The 21004-nt window shown below is 32.5% G+C and overlaps 1 protein-coding gene across 3 annotated transcripts in view; it reads left to right on the top strand.

Moving 5' to 3' along the window:
- LOC129944410 (uncharacterized) overlaps positions 1 to 21004 on the top strand; it is a 208720-nt gene that overhangs the window by 114920 nt on the left and 72796 nt on the right. For all 3 annotated transcript variants that reach the window (XM_056053814.1, XM_056053815.1, XM_056053816.1), the window contains exons 4-5: positions 13253 to 13373; positions 13455 to 14225. In XM_056053814.1, coding sequence (XP_055909789.1) covers positions 13253 to 13373; positions 13455 to 14225 — 892 coding nt within the window. The remainder of the gene's footprint in view (positions 1 to 13252; positions 13374 to 13454; positions 14226 to 21004) is intronic.

Here is a 21004-nt window from a genome sequence, read left to right as displayed (position 1 = left end):
GTCAAATATGTACTTCACAACAAGTAGCTTGCAATGCACATTCCTAGGACTAAAAGCTGTTCAGTTTCCTCGATGAGAATAGGATGAGAATATAAAACCGAATGTAAGAAGCAATTTAGTGGATTAAAAGTTTCAGGCGAAAGATCATTTATAAAAATAGTTAAGAGCGCTGGAGACAAAACGGAGCCCTGCGGCACACCAGCATACATTTTGTGGATATCGTGTTTGGACCCGTCCAATACTACTTGAATTAAGTGGTCTGAATGGTAACTTCTGTCGTTAAAGCTTACGAGTAAACTGTGTTGTAAGCAAATTGGCCTTATCAATCGAGCTTACAAAAGGAATTTCATCGGAAACGAGCGTAGTAACTCAAGATCTCCCGTTGTGCACATTTTTTACAAATAACCAGATATTTTTACTACATTTGGGACACTGTAGTATTTCTGGTCATGCAAAAATTCAATGCGTCGAATATGTTCGTTACAAGTCTTTCTGACTTGTTTAATACTTATTCCAGTTTTTCTCAGTGGATTTTGCTTTATAAAGGCGGAAATTTATAAAGCCAATCTTTACAGCTCAAATCAAACCATGATTTTTCTCATTCCACAAAGGATATAATATTTAACCAAAATTTTCGCTGAAATCCACGTAACTATCGAAGAAGCAGAGTGACCAGTTAAAGTTCCTGAAAAAGTCGTTGAGACAGTCCCAGTTGGCTTTCTCATATTGCCATAGGTTCTCGTAGGGTGTTCCTAAATTAGTGCAACCCTTGAATTTATCCCAATTTTACATTAATAATGTATGAAATGTTGTATGAAAAGCGTAAACCACTTAATATATTTATTAATTCATACCAAGACGAAATTATTGAAACACTGTTGCGTATACTTACATTTTTTATTTTAATTTGTTAAATAATTTAAATTTCAATTTGTTGTTAAAATTTCTTAAATTTCTTGAAACAATGTGGTATTCATATCGTTTTTTGGTTCCAAGCTGAATTTTAACCCAAGTAAAACTTTAATAGGGTGTTTCATAAAATACCAACGATCAACACGTTAAAATTGCATTGTAAAATAAATAAGGTTATGATGCCCTTGGATAGGTCCACTCATTTTGATTTGGTAGATTGAATCAATATCATTCTTTTTAATGGATGTATACGTATAGGTTGAACAATATTTCCCTTCCAACTTAAAAAAATATGGAAGTTGCCATTGAAAAACAGCTTAAAATTTAATATTTTACATATATTGTCAGTTGGGCTAAACTGGACATTGGCAACTATGTTTTTTTTTTCAAAAATACAAATGTTCACTTAAAATTCCTTGCCTTGTTTTTTTTTATACTGGCTTCACCAATCTGTTCCTAGTAATTGGATAAATGTGTCAAGCAAATATATTCACTACCTATCTAAATGCATGTGCATGATTAAAGCCAATTTATTATTCAGTTTGGAGATTGACATTGAGACTCTAGAGTTCTGGAACTTCTTGAACAAACAGGGACCTTTGCGGTGCCTCACTAAGAAAAATAAAACCTAATAAAATCTGACGCAAAACATAGAATGTACTAATATACTGACACATTTAACGATAGATGAGTTTGACAGATGTCAAATTCCAGCACTTTTAACTTAAAACCAAGTTATTAATGACCCTATATAATTATTTCTTTAGTAATTTCCTCACATTTAAACGATTTGTGGCAAAATTTAAATTCTTATACTTTTAGCAGATAGCGTTGCCTGTTTTGCAAATGTTACAATTTGAAAAATTAGTATCGCCATCGGGTCACCCTATTCATCATTTAAAGCAAATATTTCTGGAAAAATGGACTAAGCTTGAGCACTGTCGATTGTCGTTAGATACCGTACAAGCATATCATTAAATACAAAAAATAACAATATCGGTCTCAAAACTTTTCCCTTAAATATTTTATAAACAAATATTTCGCAACATATGTTCCTCCATATTTGTAAAATACCAAACAGCCAAAACTTCCTCAAAAACTTTTTCCTATATCTGTTATCACATCCAAATACCAAAAAACTATTCCGATTCGGGTCGCACTCTCTCTTTCCCCAATGTTTTGTTTCTATTTTAGTTACAACTATTATTGGTATTTTATTTTTATTAAATGCATCTTTAATAGAAAACAAAAGTTGAAACAGTCAGCTCGGAATATAATAACTACGTACAACATACCCGTACTACTGATATTTTGTGTGAGATATGTTTGTTGAAACCAAAAGTATTTGCGCAGATATTTTCATTTAAGTATCTATCAGATATAAGTAGGTACGATTCAGCGCCAGACTTCATAATGTGATTGTATGGATTGGAAATGTTTTTTATAGGTTCGTGTGCATTTAGGCAGCTGTAGATGTACGCGCGTAACAATCAGCAAAGTCGTCATCACGGCTATAACCAGCGAATAATACTATTATTGGCATATGTGCCAAAGCTAACGTTTATTATTGTTAAACGTGTGTTTTAACAACCGTCGCGTCGTCCGTTGTTGTCTATGGTTCGTCCTTCCATCGTGGAAAGATATACAACGAAATATCTGATATGAAACCAATCCAAAAACTAAAAATAAAATTGAAGTTTTTCATTTAATTTGAAGCGCAAAAGTTGGCAAAATATACACGCTCTCGACGCCACCACACCAACGACATCGCTAACATCAACATCAGCCAGCCGATATAGAGCCGTCTCGTAGTTGTTGTCTCCGTCTATGTGTCCGTGTCCGTCGGTGATGCCGACTGCTTGTCTTTTCAAATTCGGATTCGTTAATTTAATTGGAAACAACTGAATTTCTGGGTGCAATAAAATGTTTTAAAATATCATGTGACATTAGGAAAATGTTTTACTTCGTTTCTCCGGTAGCAGCCATCAGTGCAGCGGCGGCGACCGTGGCGTTTTTTTCGTTTCACTTGATATAAGTACCTATGTTACCTTAGGTATATACGCCATCATGCCAAAGTGTTCTCAACTTTGGCATTATTTTTGCTTTTCATCTCTGTCGAAAAGAAGTTGTTGTTATTTCTATTTTTTTTATATTTTTAACTTGGCGCCCAACGGCAGCCCACACACTCACAAGTCACACAACTTGAAAATAAAAAAAAAGAAATCAACATGAGTAAAAATGAAACATTTTTTAATTGGATTTTATTGGTACTTAGCCATTGTCAGTTACTCTGGATCTGCATGTTATATCTACGTTTATACACGCAGATTTGATTGAACATCGAAATTGCATGCCCCGACAAAGCAGACAATGGCGACATTTTGATTAGGTGTGCCACATTTTGTGTGTGGCACAAATCAACTAAGTATATCTGGTTCGACTACGACGACGACGACAATGTCGGTGGCGGTGGGTAGGTCAATGGCGGTGATGGAGACCCAATCGAGCAGAACGCCCTCATATTCAATTCATGGCCATGAGATAGTTTCTTTCAATAAAATTCCAGAATCGATCATAAAAGCAACCCAGGCCCAGGCAATCACACTGTTGGCTAGCGTTTGACGATGGTGAGCGATCAAGCGGCAACAGGCAACAACCAACAGCACAACAACTCAACAACCAACGAACAACGAAAATGACGTACGGTGACGTTCAATAGATGCAGTTTTCAATTTAATATAAAATAAAGCTAAAAATAAAATTGCACAAAGTATCCGCAAGTTCTACAAATTTACTTTATTTCTTTTTATTTTGATCATCGCGATCGTTTACTTTTTGGGTCAATGGCAATCTAAATCATATTTATTTTATTTTTCTTCATTTTAACTTTAAAATACATAAATTCCTTGATGACTGTCAAGCTTCGCGATCTTCTTTTTGAAATGTATTCTTGGGTGGCCAACGATCAGTGATCACTCGGTGCAAGTGTCATTTTAAATCGTTCTCCGATACGACCACTTACAGTTGAACAAATCTGACGTTATGTTGAGTATATTCGAATAATGGAACTTGACGCAGAGAAGATGAAAGAAGTCAGAATGATTAATTGTCATCGAAAATTTTAACAATCGAGAATATTTATTTTTAAGATTTTAGTTTTTGAAAATAAAATGGTTCCCGGAATGGATCACCTTTCAATCATGTATACAAAATAACAAAACAAAGGTTTTAAATTTCACATCGACGGATGATAGTGATAGATACATATATTTTATTTGGATCTAATGGATCAATTTCAATTCAAAGAATTTCTGTCAACAAATTATTGTTATCTTATTTTGGTTTATTATTTTATAAGCAAAATACAAACATTTTTGGTTCATCAGATATCCGTGGCGTGATGGTTAATTCGTTGGATTGTCATGCTGAAGGTCTTGGGTTGAATCCCTGCCTGTGTCACATAAAATTCATTTACTGGTACTGCCTCTTGCGGGAAATTGACTATTAATCCAAGAGTACTTTCTGCAAGTAGTTGTCCTGTTCGACGTTAAATTGTAGGTTCCCTGCAATCCAAGAGTGATTTCTTAAAGTAGCCGCCCTGTTAGACGTTAAATTGTAGTTCACCTCCAACCCTGTCAACGTTGCTCTTACTATTTCAGAAAATCATTCGTGTGATATTTACAAAAAGTTTGACATTGGTTATAAAGTTTTAGTCACGTTGAAATTTTTCGTAGCTAGCTATTTTTCAGTTTTCTGAAATTTCCATAAAAGTGTATGGTTTGAAAGAGGAATAAAAGTCAACTTTTTGATTCTTATGATTGTTTTGAAAAATATCCGATGTGGGATATTGGAAATATTTCGTGACCCTTCTATTATTATGCCAATAAATTTTTAAATCTAATTTTTTGTCTTTTGTTCAAAGCTCATATTAATTTTTTCAGATTGAAAAAAAATATTGAAAATATAAATCATAAAATACCAAGAAACTTGCATGCGAACCAAACTGATAGATTGTTATTTGTGCCTGCACTTTTAATAAACTAAATTTTAATTTTTAAATTTTTAAAATAATGTATCTCTTATTTAATATTATCTTCTGAAAAAATATTTAAAACGTAACCACTATTTTGTAGCTTCCCCTAGGAAGTTATTGTAATCGGTCCGATATGTCTAATCGAAAATGTTGAACACATTTTAAGGTTACTAGAGTCAAAATAAAAGATTTTTAGAAAGTTTTCTCTGAGTGAAAAATATTTGTCACCTCGAAAATTTTACGAACAAAAAATTATTCTAAGAATAACTTTTCCAGAATCTGGTTAAATTTGAAAAAAAAATCGAATTGACTATTTTTTGTACAAAAAATTAATAAAAGATGGTAAAACAATATATTTTCAAAACCTTCAGATATTGACTTTGAACTATTTATTCTTTTAAAAAAAAATTGTTGTCAACTTTCAGTAAAATTTTGAGAAAAATCGAATTGACATTTTCTTACAAACAAAAAAAATACTAAATAAAAGCAATACTAAGACATAGCAAAAATTTACTTTTAACTCAAATATCTTTTCAAAGGTAAAACTTTCGGATTTTATCTATTTTAATCTCATATAAAATATTGTTTTCAACATTCTGTTCATTTGGTTTATAACAAATTTAAATCTAAACAAAGTTGGTAAAAATTGATGCTCAATTCTCGATATCTCGTGAACAATAGAAGATATTGAGCTCAAATTTATTTCATTCATCCAATTAGTATTTGTTTATACAAGAAATAAAAACTTTTAAGAAATGGTACTAAAATTGATAAAAACTGGTTTTCCACTAAAAATCTCGTTAACAAAACTAGATTTTGAAATCAAACTATTTCATTATATTCAAAATATTGTTTATAGTTTTAATTTTATTAAGAATAATTCAATTGACAACTTTTTTAACATAACACGAAAACCTACAAACTTTTAAGCAAGACAAATCGACAGACTGGTAGAGAATTTATCAGTGTGGTTCACATCCCTGAATTGAATTTTTCTAAAAATTGACCAAATGCAAACAACAATATTTTGTATGCTCAGGAAATGTCTTTTAAGTGTGTTTACTTTGTGATAATAAGATTTTTCTAAAGATTTCAAAAATAATTATTCGGAGCATAGAATTATTTCGTAGGTAATATCATTTGAGTTTATAAATTATCCGAACTGGAGAAAAAGATAATTTGACCATTTCCTTTAACTCTTATCGTATTTTATAAATGTTTTTTCGGAATACAATTTAATTAATTTTGCGTACAAGTAACAACTTTTTCAAATATCTCAGAAATGAGGTAAATTCTAAGCGACCTTGAAAGAATTCTAAAACCCTTGCTACAGTATGAGCGCCCGCAAATGATATTTTTAAATTGAAGCTCCAATTATGGTTTAAAAATGGTTTCTGTAGAAATATTCGAAACATTGAATCAGTTTCATAATATTTAAGCTAGGATTAGTTTTATTATTAATGTAAGAAATAGCTTTCAATTTCATTTTTCTAAAAATATTACTTGAAGTCAGTTATTTGAAGTCAAAAGCTTAATTGCTTCGTGGGATATTTTGAGTCAACAGAATTTTTACTTTTTTTTAAAATTGCCATAGTCAAATAAACCAGTAGAAAGTTGCTTCTGCATATTTTAATATTAATATCTGTTTAACTAAATTTATTTGAATTAGATACCCCTGCTGGTTCTTCTCTCTTACAACCATCAGATAGGAATCTAAAAACCGTGAAAACTCAGGAATATAAGCATTTTCAATTATCAAGGCGATTCTATGACAAGCTAATAAAATGTTGACAATTCTGAAATACCAAAAACTAATCGAATTTCCAATTACGATTTAATTGCCTTTTACAGAGAAAATTGGAAAAATAGTCTAACTTCAAATACAATACAATGCAAAACAAGTTGATGGGTCAATTCAAAAATATGTATAACTACTATATCTATCAAAATATATTGAATTTGTTTGCATTGCTTGAGTTTGAGGACCTTCACAGGCGGGTGATCAATCACATTTCAAAATTTGGAAAACTTTTTTTTTTAAATTGTTTGCTTATCAATAAAGTCTTGTTCGAAAAATATGCAGTTTTAAGTATCATTTAGTTTTAAAAAAAGGTCTTAACAATATTGAAAAATGTTAAAACATTCGAGTAAGCAATACTTATGTCTCTTATCTATTAATCATTTTCAGTATACTGAAACATTTTAAAAAACCTATTGATGAAAAGTATGTATTTGACAGTAATCAAGTGTCTTTTTCAATGGATAGCTTTTTTAAATCTTTTTGGGAAAACCCACTAATATTGAATTTTACAGAAACTTTACATTTATGATAAATCTGCAGACTTTTATTAAACTCTTTCAAAATTTAAATGGATGTACTATAAGATCTATGCATTCCATACAAACATTGAAAATAAATCAATTTTAACTTTAAGATTTGTTTGTAATTTTGATTGGTTATTGGTTTATCTGAATTGAAGACGAAGTATTATTATAAAAATAAAATAAAAGAGGCTGGGAGGCGACCCACACTGATAACTTCCCATCCTGTCTGTCGATTTGTCTTGCTTAAAAGTTTGTCTTTATGTATTAGTATCAATTTTTACCAAATTTGCGAACTATTTTTTGTAGATTTTATTTTTATGAAAACACGGACTATTAGATTTTTATATAAAAATTACTGAATATTGAAAACAATATTTTCTGTGAAATAAAATAAGTTTGAGCCCAATATTTTTAATTTTTGAATAGATATTTGAGTCGAAAATCAATTTTTACCAAGTTTTGGTATTGTTTTTTTTAGAGTTTTATTTTTTGTAAGAAAACTGCTAATTCGATTTTCTTAAAAATTTGTTATAATGTTGAAAACAATATTTCTTATAAGATAAAATAAGTTTAAAGCCTAAGTTTCAAGTTTTTGAATAGATATTTGAATCGATATTCAATTTTTACGAATTTTGAGTAATGTTTTTTTTAGGTTTTTATTTTTTATAAAAAAAACTGTCGATTTTTCTCAAAGTTTTATCAGATATCAAAAACATTATTCTTCGTTGCACAAAATTGTTTTAGAGATGAAATCATATTTCAGTCGTAAAATTTTGGAAGTGACAAATTTTTTTTCAGTTTTATTGATTTATAAAAAAAACGTTATGTTGATTTTTTTCAAAAAATATACCTGTTTGGTATCACGTTACAATATAATATATAAAATTTAATTCAAGTCTCTAGCGTTTTTGGTTCGTTAGATATTTAGGGTTCACCAAAATTTTCACCTTTTTTTCAAACTGCTATGGTAAAAAAACCACCCACGCAATTTTCTCGAGAGCCCTTTCTGCATCTTTCTGCCTTATTATCTGTATAACGAAATTTATTTGAAGTCGATATCTCTTCTGGTTCTTGAGCTATGGGCAACGAAAAAAACGGACGTACAAACGTATGTACACACGCACGCACAGACATCTTTCTAAAAATCTTTTATTTCGACTCTAGGGACCTTGAAACGTCGAGAAATGTCAAAATTTTCAATTTGACAAATCAGACCCATTACAATAACTTTCTATGGGAAGTTAATAAAATTTAAAACGTCTGTCTAAATCTCAAAGCTTGTGTTAATTGTTTAAACCGATGTTCGCAATAATTGTATGTGATATAAACTGTAGAACTTTTCTATTGATTCAAAGTTTCTTTCAAATCCAAGAAGTTGTACTTTCAAATCGGGGTTTTCGGCGTGACTAGACATAAAAGCCTTAATACGTTTTGAGTAGTTAAATGCGCATAAATATTAAATCGGTTTTTTTCCACTTTTTCCTATATCATAAAATGATAAATTTTCAATTTAATACCCACAATATATTTTCATTATTATCGATCGAAGAGGTAATAAAAACCCTTTAAGACCATTTAAAACTATCAACGAGTTTTATACACACTCTTTCATCTAAAGTAAGCCCACGATTGCACTTAAATTTGTAAGCATAGACTTGTTGAAAGAGCTTATAAAATTGCCCATAAAAACTGTTGCTATATCAATTAATAATAAAAATAATAAAAAGAATTACGATTATAAGAGTATGGGAAAAACTTGATTTGAATGTGACCGCCCGCCAGAGAGAAGAAGATAAAATCCTCTATCTATCCCAACCCACTCGTTGTTAAAAACGAAACGAAACTAGAACTAGATCTTCTGCGATGCTCAATCTGGAAGCTTGGTTGGTATAATTAATTTGTTTATATCAATCTTTCTTCTTTTTCCATAAAACAAATTAAGTGAACAATTTGAAAATTAATTAAATCTCATTTGCACACGAAGACGTTCGACGACGATGACGGCGACGCGACGTCGACGTCGACGACGAAATGGACGCAAGTTGCAGACGAAGCAGGCCATGCAGGCGGCCGCTGCGGCAGCAGTGGTTCACTTCACCAGGGAACTGGCAATGAAATCCAAATCAGTTTTCTCTGTCATGTCGTGAGTTGAGTATGATTCTTCCCTGCGGTGTTGCCTGCCATGGCCGTTTTCATTGCATGTATTCCCATACAATGTACTACAGTACACCTTTAAAAAGCGCGGCGCTTTCGTGCTAACTATGCCGCCAATTTAAGTCTGAATTTTTGAATTTGATTTTGAACTTGGTCATGCACCATCTTCTCATAAATCAAACCACCAATAGCGGTTTTTTTTCTATTGCAATAGCGCGATATCTGTTTAAGCTCATGTAACTGGATGTTTTTGTATTATGGCAGTTACATGGGAATCTATCTAACTTGGCAATCAGACGAAGTACAACTTGATGGTTTAATATGAACACAAAAACGAAAAAAAATATAATTCAGCGTGCAATCTAACTTTTTCCCTTGAGGGTGGAAAATCATTTATTCATTGTTCTCACACAATAAAAAAAGATCCAGTTATGTGGGCTTAGATGAAATTTTGTATATAGGCATCATCAACGCAAAGAGGTTTACATTAATTTACTCGTACAAATGAAGACTTTAAAACATGCAAAGGTACCTCTAGAAAAAGATATTTTATTTACATACTCAACAATTCACTTTTTTAAGTACAAAAACAGAAGTTATTTATTTGTTTTAAAAAGTTTTTAGTTCTTCGTGTTTAAAATTAATTTAGTCTCCTTTTCATCCCTATACGAGTGGTAGAACTAGAATTCAATTTGATAAATCGAGTTTCTCGACAATGTTAGTCCATTTTAACTATTTGCGTCTTTTGGTAGATATATGGCGAAATAATTTTAAATTGTATCCATTATAGTCTCTTATCGTGATGGTTAGTTAATGCGTAGGACTGCCATGCTAGATGTCTCCAGTGCAATTCATGCCTGTGCCATCTTATTCCCTCTTGCGAGGAAATGACTCAAGTTTGCCGTTCGGATTGTGCATAAGACTGTTGATCCCGCAATAACTGAAATGACCTGATCATAGGATTGGTTGAGAGTTGCAAATCATTAGGCCTTAGTTCTCTACGGACTGTTGCGCCTCCTAATTTATTTTTTATATTTTTTTTTTCAAACCCGGAAAGGGTAGGACTTTCGTCATGATCAAATTTAAATAATTATTGGTTTCTGCACGCAAAAATATTGTTAAGATTTGAGAAACTAGAGGTTTTGAAGCAAAACATTTCGTACCCTGCTATTAAGGCAGTTGTCCTTATTGATACTTTGATTTTTTGGCAAGTGACAATTCAAAACTACGTAATCACATTATTTGGAAAGGTACACGCTTCAAAAGCGCAATGAAATCGTTAGAATTCACTGAAAAATTGTTGGACACAGTTCGCAAAACTGAAGCATTTCTGTGTTGTCGCGAAGCATTTTGAAAACCAATAATGAAACTGGTAGCTACATAAGATGTGAAACATCAAAACTGACGTGTTGCTTAAACACAACTAAGACTGTTGATTTAAGTCTAGATTTGTCAATTTCTAGTCGATTGTTGCAGTTAGGCATTTCAAAAACATTGAACACTGCAAGAACGAAGGTCTTAAAGTTTACACAAGAACTCATACCGGTCCATCACTAACGACGTCTTATCGTATTGATTCCTTGAAATGCATGAAAATATTACAGATTTTCATCGAATATTGATCTTTATTAAAAAGGGCTATTTTCAATTCGAAGATAAAAGCCTCACCATTTTTAAGGTTTCACTGATTATTGTGGTTTTTTGTCTGATAGTGATGGTTTGTTTGGATCTTAGTTATTTCAATTAATGAATAACGCTACTTAGCTATTTTTAATGATTAATATGGTTGGTATTGGAAGTTACTAATGCGGAGGAAGCTTTCAAAGAAATGACTCTGCGTTTTTGAGAAAATAAGAACAACGACCGCGATATTACCAACACTATCGGCTTTTGACATTTTGTGATTTAACGCATAAAACTTGTTTGGTTTGAAGCCACATGAAAAATATGTACATATGTATGTTTTTTGCTTAAAGATAATTTAATTTTGTTACTAAAGATATCTAAAATTCTATTGGAATAGATTTGTTAAATTTTAGTAATTTTCGTTTACAAAACGCAAAAATTTTATAAACCTAGAATCAATTTATCGAACTATTTGTTTTAGTTCTCTTAGAAACAAATTACAAATTGACTTTGACTTTTTTTTCAACACTTCAACGATTGATTTATAATTATTTAACTTTTTCTAATAACAATTGAAAGAATATGTTGTGTAGTGTTCAATTGAATCTTCCTGAAAATATTACAAGATGTCAAAAACGTAATTTTTCGGAGAACAAAATTATCTTTAATGGAAGAAAATGTTGAAGATTTCATATTTTGTTTGAAAATAAGAATCAGAATATTTTTTTTTTTTTTCAAATTCATACCAAATCTTTAAAAAAGTATCTTATGTTTTTGGAAGCGAAAAGCATTATTTCTTTTTTAAAAATTACTACCAACCAAAACATTTGAAAGTCCTTTTGCATAAATTGCTAATGCTTATCTGTAAAATAAGTCGATAAAGGGAAGTTTAAAATGTTGAAATGTAAGAAAACTTTTTTAAGTCATAATAAGGAATTAAATAATACTATAAGCTTAAATTTCACAAAAGTTTCGTCACAATAAAACAAAACTAAGAAATAACCTTAAGTAGAACCTCTTAACTTTTAGTTGTTGATTTCAAAATTTCGGATAGTTGCTGTCTTTAAGTTAAAATAACATTGAATACCAAATTTTTTTCGAAAGCAAATAAAATGAATCAAATATTTTTTTTTAATAGATAAAGTTCTTTTTGCCATAGAATAACATATAAATAATTTTTCTTTACCACATCCTTATCATATGAAATCTTACTTTCCAAAGTTCCAATGACCAACTCATCCTTGTTAAGCTTAAAATCAATTTTGGTCTTAAAATTATTTCGCATAACGAGGGTGTTCTTATCAAAACATAATCAAAATGTTGTTGTTTCTCTAATTTTTTACTATGTTATGAAAATATTTTTAGAAGTAGCATGACCTCAAAAACCAAATTAATCACTTCAAAAACTCTCATGTTATCGTTTTATAACAATCATTTGACATGGATCCATATATCACCGACTAACGGATCGTTTTTTTTTATATTCAAAATGTCACTTCCTTACCAGAGCGAGAATGAGTATGTTAACAACTTGAGAAATACAAGATTTTTAAAAGTCCAAAAAAGTCAATAAACCATCTTGACATAGCTACTATCACATAAGAACAAGTAATACCTTGTTTTTCCTAAACAAAATAATCTTATATGAATTATGTAAAGTTTTCAAATCATTGTTAATTACTCAAAACAAAATACGTTTCAAAGCCCATTCAAAAAAATCATCTTTATCTCACAAAAACCATCTACACTAAGCCACAAGTTTCTCTAATTCATAAAAAAAGGGCTTCGACATCTCACTCAGTAGGTGGCTATGATAAAAATAACTTAAAATTATAAAAACAAACCAAAATCTATGCTAACCTTATTCTCGTTAATTAGTACTCGGTCAAGAACTCAAGATAACAATCTTAAAGAGCTACGATGATTCAAACTAATTAATCGACGAAGTATATTTTATGTTTAGTTACAATCTGAAAATCTCTGTCGGATTGGACCACCAGAAAGGGTTTAAGGTGAAAGCAATCCAAGACCATGTTATGGTCGCAGGTTTGTCAATGATGTGAACTTGTTGTTAATTGCTCACAAGCTTAAGTTGTATATAGAAGAAAGTATTAAGAAATACCTGCATTTCCAATTTTATTTAAATACGCAAAATGAATGAACATAATTTGATACCTTTTTTCTTCTCTTTTTGATTCTCAGTCGATTGTCTGGCCCGAAGGATGGCCATTAGCAACTTGTTCCGGAGAGCTGATTCTTCAGCTGGGGGCCATAGATGAAGCCTTGTTACGTCCATGTGACGTTTATATTTGTGTTAAGCCAGGTGAGTTATATTCTTCCCCCTCAATTCACAACAAAACCTTTGAATACATAAATTAAAACTTTTTGGTTTTTATCATCAAAGGTAAAAATTCGAGTGTAGAATTGTGTGCTGTTTGGCGAACACCTGCAGCTATTGGATCGACTGTGCAAAGCCGAATTATCGACTATCGCAACAGTTACATAAGTCCATTATCCTTAGAGATGTTGTCCGACGAATTGCCACAGCTGTTGCAGAATCTGTTGGTAGGTGTGGAACGTGCCATCGGACGAATATCCTTGACCGACTTATCATTTCCGACCGGTTTTCCGGCGCACGATATAAGTGCATTTGATACGAATTTATATGGAATCGATGAAACAACAACAACAAACACAACATCAGCAACACCAAAAACAGGTGCAACCTCAACACCATCTCCATCACCGACACCATCAACAATAACAACGTCGTCTTCTTTGTCGACATCGACGTCGATGAACGATAAGAATTTAACGAGTTCACCAAAGTGCGCTCTCAAGCGGAGTGAATTAATAACAAAGAACAAAATGTTAAACAACAAATATTTATTGAGACGGCTGTCTGGGAAGCAGGATAATAATTGCAATATGCTGCTTACGACGACGACGTCAACAACAACGCCGTCAAGTTGTCGCAGTCTTGGAAGTAATGAAAGTGCCTCGAGTGACGATAACCACAACAACAATAATTCCTTGAATCATCCTGCTCCTTCGACGGCAACAACACCGACCAGCACCTCATCAATGCCACTCTTTTGTTTGGGAAACTCCTTTCCACATATTGACAGTGATGAGGAGGTGAATCCTGACGAGAAACAACAAGCCAAGGAAATAGGTGAGTTTTATTAGGTTTTATATGCAACCCACGTAGGTACATATTTGCTTTTGTTTTTAATATTGTACCTGGGTGTTTATTGAGATGGTTGTGTTCTTTTAGGAATGAAGGTGGGTTTTGTTTGTTCTTGCTTAACTCTACCCAGGTCTGGGTGCAGGGGTATTTTTGGAGGTCCTTACCAAACCATAATCAATAGTTTCTTGTTGTTACAATACGGAACCCTATAACTTGTTGTCTATAACTACTAAGCACGGGCCTGAACTACGTGTCATGTCTATTTTTTTATTTAATTAGTAGTTAATGAAGAATTTTATTTGAATCTCGAAGACAAAATAAATAGATAATATTGGTATGTTGTGGTATCTGAAAAAAAAAGTTGCATGTTGAAGTTTTTTTTCTTACACTCAACAAAGGTTCTAATATGTTAAGGTAGATCTTCAGGGTCCTATATTTCCTAAATCTTAAAGAAGCATGGTTTTTGTGAAATCATAAACTTTCCATAGTTTAACTTTTGACGTACACTTTCATCCAGAAATGAGTCTCACCATTATAGAAGAAGTTAATTCCAATTTCCAAATGGTACAGATCCGTGTTGTTTATGTATATTATCTAATTTGAGCTTTCGACTGTCTCTGATAATTCTTTAAATTCTTCCCTGCGTTTTTTTTTTTGCGTGTCTCTTTTAGGCCATTAAGGCATTTGTATGCCTAACGAAAAAGCTGCAATTTGACTACAACTTTTTTGTCGGCGTTATCTACTTATTGGAAAACGGAGGTCTTTCCTTTTTTGATTGTCCTGTTAAGTAAATCAATATAATGGCTTTTGGCATTCCAGCTCACTATTTGGGATTGATTTCGGTTTTTTCGTCGGATGTTCTTCCTCAGTAAAAAAGAAAGTGTACCGTAAATCACACCCTATTGCAACAATGACTCTCCAGTTCGTGATAAGGCTTTCTTCTGCAACGAAATTTATATCAGGAATCGTACCAATGTTTCCTGCTTTTCTAAATGTAGGGTGTTTCCTGCGTCTACGGTACCTCTTTCTGCCATTTCTAATATTTGCATTCCTATTGGGAGTCTATAGTTGGCATTTTACAATCTTGGCATCTAGCATATAAGTCTCCTCCATCGATTACTTCTCCTTATAATTTTTTCCGGAACTATCCATTGCAACCATGAGAAGTTAACTATGTACTTATTAGATCTAGACTTGCTGGTTTTTTTTTTTTTGCTACAAATGATGCCGCCTGATAAAAGATCTTATATAAGTTTAAGGACCTTTATTCTTTTTCCAAATTTTGCATTAGCTTATCCTATTTCCAACACTGGATTTTTAAGGATTTCGTTTGCAACAACAATATTTAATTTTTAATAGCTTTCTCCACACTTTTATCTATGGTGAGTTCATCGAGGTCTCTTATTTCAGGAATATTTTGTATATCAAAAGATTTTTGGTTCCCGGTTCCAGTTACAATTCCATCAGTAACATGTCTTCGAATTTTCTTATTCTGATGGTTTTGGCTTTGGTTTCAGTTTTTTAAGGGCTATATCTAAAAGTGTATCACTAAAACTTCCATCTTCATTTGGTTCTTCATTATTTGGGATCCCTCACCTTGGAAAATAACTTTTGGACTGCTCAGGTAAAGCAAATGTTCGTATTTCCTGAATATCCAGTTTATTTTGTCTATCGATTTTTATATTAGCTCAATACCGATGACCCAGCTTATATATTTTCTGTTTCCCCATGCAAATTTCATCGTGCTCAGGGCATCTCATATTTTTTGTATCTTTTGTCAGATAGTGACAATCACAACCAATTTGACAGATTTAGTTTAATCAATATTGAACTGCCAAAGCCAATGTTGAAGTGAAAATGCACCCTTCTATTATTTTCCTACCTACATATTTATTCTTCTTGATCTATGGATTTTAACAAAGTACCCAAAAGTGATGATAATTGAAAAACTTTATTTCTAAAGCGTTCACACCATAAGTAGATCCCTGCATAAGTGTACGTCGCGCGTCGCCTTCAATTTTCTGTCACTCCATTCAATTAAATTCAGAAAACAAACAATTCAATGACAACTTCTTATTCGTTTCCGCTTCCAATTTTTGAATATGAAATGAAAGTGAAATTCTAAATCCATTCATTAGAAGGAAGACCAAAAACTAAAAACAAAACCCAAACCCAAACAACAAAAATCGAAAGTTGCATAACCCAGCAAAGAAGCCCACAACATTCTTTTTCATCCTCTACAAACTTTCGGCCTACACAAACAAATCCAGATATAGCTCTCTGTGATGTGGTCTGGGTCTGGGACACCAAGCGCCGCTACACTAGCTGGATGGCTTGGCAGAGTTGACTGGGCGTATCTATCATCATCATCATCATCTTGTTCATTGCTGACATTAATCTCTCGCGCTTCTCACAGCCGATATTATGATAAATTCTTTCCCGTCTAAGGGCGCCTTCAGCAGCATTCATTTATCTCATTCGCCTTGACATTAAACTCTGCACTCTGCTATATGTGCAAAGGCAAAGGCGAAGCTATGTTTTGAGAGTTGACTATATAGGTAAAGCTGCCCATAAAAGCCAAACGCCGCCGCGTCGCGTTAGCATCTGTTGTAGTATGGTTATGTTGTTGTGGCTGGAGTGCAGCGGGAATGTGTGGGAAGAGAATTCACTTGTCGATGGCTTCAATAGGAAATTAATTTCTTTAGATTTGACGCCATTGATTTGGCGTATCGTGGGTCGCTACCGCTTGGCTTTATGCGGCAGGAACACTGATGCCGACAACGATGCCGACTACGACGCGACGACGATGCGACGCGCGTCGTCAGGTCGATTAGAAAGAAAATGTCTTTCCTTTTTTTCGTTTCGGTCAATATAAGTTTAGACTCGTGGCCTTATGTCAGAAATGCAAAAGAAAAAATTGAAAGAGTCCCCGAAGGAAAAACGTTTGTTTTTTTGTCGTTACTTTTAGAAGGAAGCCAAAAGCCGAAACCGAAGCTAATGCTAAAGGTATGGGTATTATGAAGCTTTGAAGCGAAAACAAAAATGTCCAGTGTTTGGTCAAAACGGTCTACAAACTATGTACACAGGTAGTATTGTAGTGTCCATAAACAACAGAGTGCGGCTCTGCTTAATGCCTTTGTTTGGAGCCAAAACCATAACTCATGCGCACTGTTCGCCATCACCAGTGTCGCCGCCGCCGCACCATCGCAGCGTTTTTTTTTTGTATTTTCATTTTCATTTTCGATATGCAAAATGCTGAATGCTCCTTTCACTAATTAATCATTTCGCTTAGGTAATGGCTGCTTTTTGAGGGACATGTTTATTGTTATTTTAATATTACCTAATGTCGTTTGATGGTGGCGCTGTGCTTTCCTGTACTGTACTGTGCTATGGTGACTCTCTGTTTTTATACTGGTGCAGTGCAATCGGCCATAGTTAGTATAGTACCAATACCTTGTATATAATAGCAGCGCAATGTTGGGGTGTTCTATTGTTGTCCGGGACAAATTGGAAGGTTGTTTTGCAAATATATATAAATTTTGGTTTGTTTTCTTATGTAATTTCTCTCAAGTGAAATTAATCAGCTTTCTTATACTAAGCTTATACTGGGGAACATTATGTTCATATAATTTATATTTTTAGATTGTTTGTATTTTTCATGGTATTATTAAGATTAGTATATTGCAACCTGTACCTACTTACTGTTGTAATAATTAATTTAAGTCATTTTAATGACATCTACCAACAACTTGTCTTTGGGTTTCATGAAGCTAAATCAGTTTCCTATTTTGTAATTCCTTAAATTTTATGAACATATTGCTGATTTTAAAATCATTTTATCTTACAACAAAGTTTAACTAAAAAACCTTGTTATTAAACGTTTTTTGAATGAATCATGAACATTTTAAATAGCTTTATCTTAATCATGTTATAATTTCATTGAAAATTCGAAACTCTCTTTAACTGTAGACAATATGTGTTTTTTTTAAAAAATAGAACATTAAGTTGGCAACGCTATTTTAGCATTTCAACTTGAACAGAGTGACGCCTGAGCAACGCTTTCAAATTTTGTACATTAATGTTAAAAATAATGGTTCTGTTGGAAATTATGTTGTTTAGCGGAAAAGCTTATTTTTGTTAAACAAAACTTCATTATTATCCTCAAGTGTATAGGCACCGTTATAGGTTCGTGGAATAATTGGTTTGTACTTCCAGAAAACTTTATCGGTCAGAACTTTGAGTCAATTTTGAACGCTTAGAGCTTTGATTACTGACTTTTTCCCAATCCTTTCTTGGACTTGGATTCTAGCAAACCATGATAGACACTGAAACAAAACTACAACAAGTCACCTCTAGATCCAAGCCTTACATTTGTATGATATAAGAGTAGAACAAAAAGTGTAGAAATCGGAAAAATTTCCTCAGAACTTAAAATAAAATGCTGTCACTATTGTCACGTTTGTATTTAAATGGTGAATATGGAACTTTACAAAATACAAAATACTAATTTTAGTTAGATTAAATGCACGAAGAGCTTTATTATTAATGTGCTAGTAGTTATAACGGTATTAAAAATCGGCTTCATCGATTTCTACAAAAGCTGAAACATGCACCTTTTTTAATTTAAGAATGTCATATTTTTAATTTTTGGGAAACAATAACATACGTTTATTTCCTCTATAAGAGTCTCATAGGTTGGTAAAAACGCCATCATGCAATAAAGGTCTTGAACTGTTTGAAATGTCAACAAAAGTGAAAAATTGTCGGAATAAGGAAATCAATTAATCCTTGCATTGTCTATATGGACAATAGGAGGTTTTGAATACTATAAAACCTTGTAACCGATAATCAGATTGCTTTATGTAATTGAAAAAACTTTTCTACGGTCTCTGACTGTAAAATAAGATAGGTGGTAGACCAAAGACATACAACTTTTCATTCAGCTGTATCTTTTTTACTTATTTTTGTTTACTTTACAAACATTGTCTGTCTCTTTTCTTCCAACAAAAGTTCACAATTCTTTGACATTTAATACGCAAGTAGTTATCTACCCGTCACAATGAAAACTATTTTTAGATTTCTGAAATTGACCCAGATCACAAATTGTTGATAAAATAATATTTTTTTTTAAATTCATTTTTATTTATTCAATCTTAAAACTATCTTAAAAAACTAATAGAACTAGCCTAATTAACCATAGCTTACAACTAACTTACTGGTCCCATAGGGAAACTCTTAGTTAAACAATAATACTTAATTCAAATGTAGATTAGTGAAACTGCCAAGCTATCCTGTATCAGACCAGACCGCATATATCCAAAAAGAGGAGTTCTTTGGTGGAATGAAGCCGCTCAAGCGTGCACTTTTAAAATACTCTTTGTTTGGATAGAACGCCCCGAAAATTAAATTGTTGGTCGAAGACAAAGCTCTTGCAATGTGAGCTCCAACTAGTTTTATCACGAAATTGTCAATTCTGTCGATTCGAGCTCTGTTGTATAGGATCTCGTTAGATTAGTAATGCACATAAGAAGATGTTCGATATAAGCCGGTACAGCGTCGTAAACACTCCCGCTCAAGCCGACTGCTGTAAAACAGACGTTTCCGCAGAACGAAGGCTCCTCTGGCCCTGGTTGATAAAATACGTGTTAATATACATGCGGATTATTTTCGATAATTAAACGCATCTAAAAGTACCCGTGGTATGATGGGTAATGCGTTGGACTATCATGCGAGAGGTCTTGTTCGATGGTTCGATCTCTGCCTGTGCCACCTAAAGCATTCTTCAAGGGTACTGCCTCTTGCGAGGAATTGACAAATACTCCAAGAGTTATTTTTGTCATGGAAAGTGCTTTCTCAAATCAGCCGTTCGGACTCGGCTTAAAACTGTAGGTCCCCTCCATTCCTGACAAAAGTACTTGCACACTGCAATGGTTGAGAATCGTAAGTCACTAAGGCCTAGTTTTCAACGGACTATTGCGCCACCTAATTAGTTTATTTAGTTATAAAGGCATCTAATATTACTGTGTAATATATCTCACTCATTTGTCAGCCTTTTTAAGGGTTTACGTATTCGCTTATGTAGATCAATTTTATGACAGGTCAACATATAGAGAAATAAAACTTACGATAAAATTGCACTGAAGGCTGACTTAAGTCGTTTAAAATTGTATCTAAGCACTTCTGAACATGGGGATATTGAAAGTTTCTGAATGAATAATACTGTGTTTTGTAAATTCTGTGTTTCATTGACATTGGACATATTGGACATATTCATATTTATTAATTCATAATTCACATTAAGATATCAAGATATTTAAAACATAGAATAGAATTTTTTAAACATTTTGAACTTCCAGTGCAATATCGAGATGACCTTTATAAGTATAAAAAGTATTTTAAAATGTTTTGCTTTAGAATGAAAAATTGTGTAAAAAGGTGACAAAAAACTTTTCCTGACTTTGCTGTTCCATAGCAAGTTACAATTCCCTAAGGCCCAACCTTCACAAAATGTATCATACTCACTAATTGCACCAATCAAATTTTTAAAAATTAGAACTATAAATAAAAAAATTCTACTTTTTTAAACTTAATATTCGGAAATCACAATCGTTCAATGAACCAATAATAACCAATCTGAATAATAAATGAATGCATTCAGTTTAGTTTTTTCAACTCTTTGACATATAAGGAAATTTGTTCAGTATTTCAAAATATTTGTACCTTTTAAATGAGGTACTGAATGTAGAATTACCTAAAAACTTAAA

Source organism: Eupeodes corollae, chromosome 2 (genome assembly GCF_945859685.1).
Source record: "Eupeodes corollae chromosome 2, idEupCoro1.1, whole genome shotgun sequence".
NCBI lineage: Eukaryota > Metazoa > Arthropoda > Insecta > Diptera > Syrphidae > Eupeodes > Eupeodes corollae.
The sequence above is the reverse complement of the archived record's forward strand: the minus strand, read 5'-3'. Positions and strand labels throughout refer to the sequence as shown.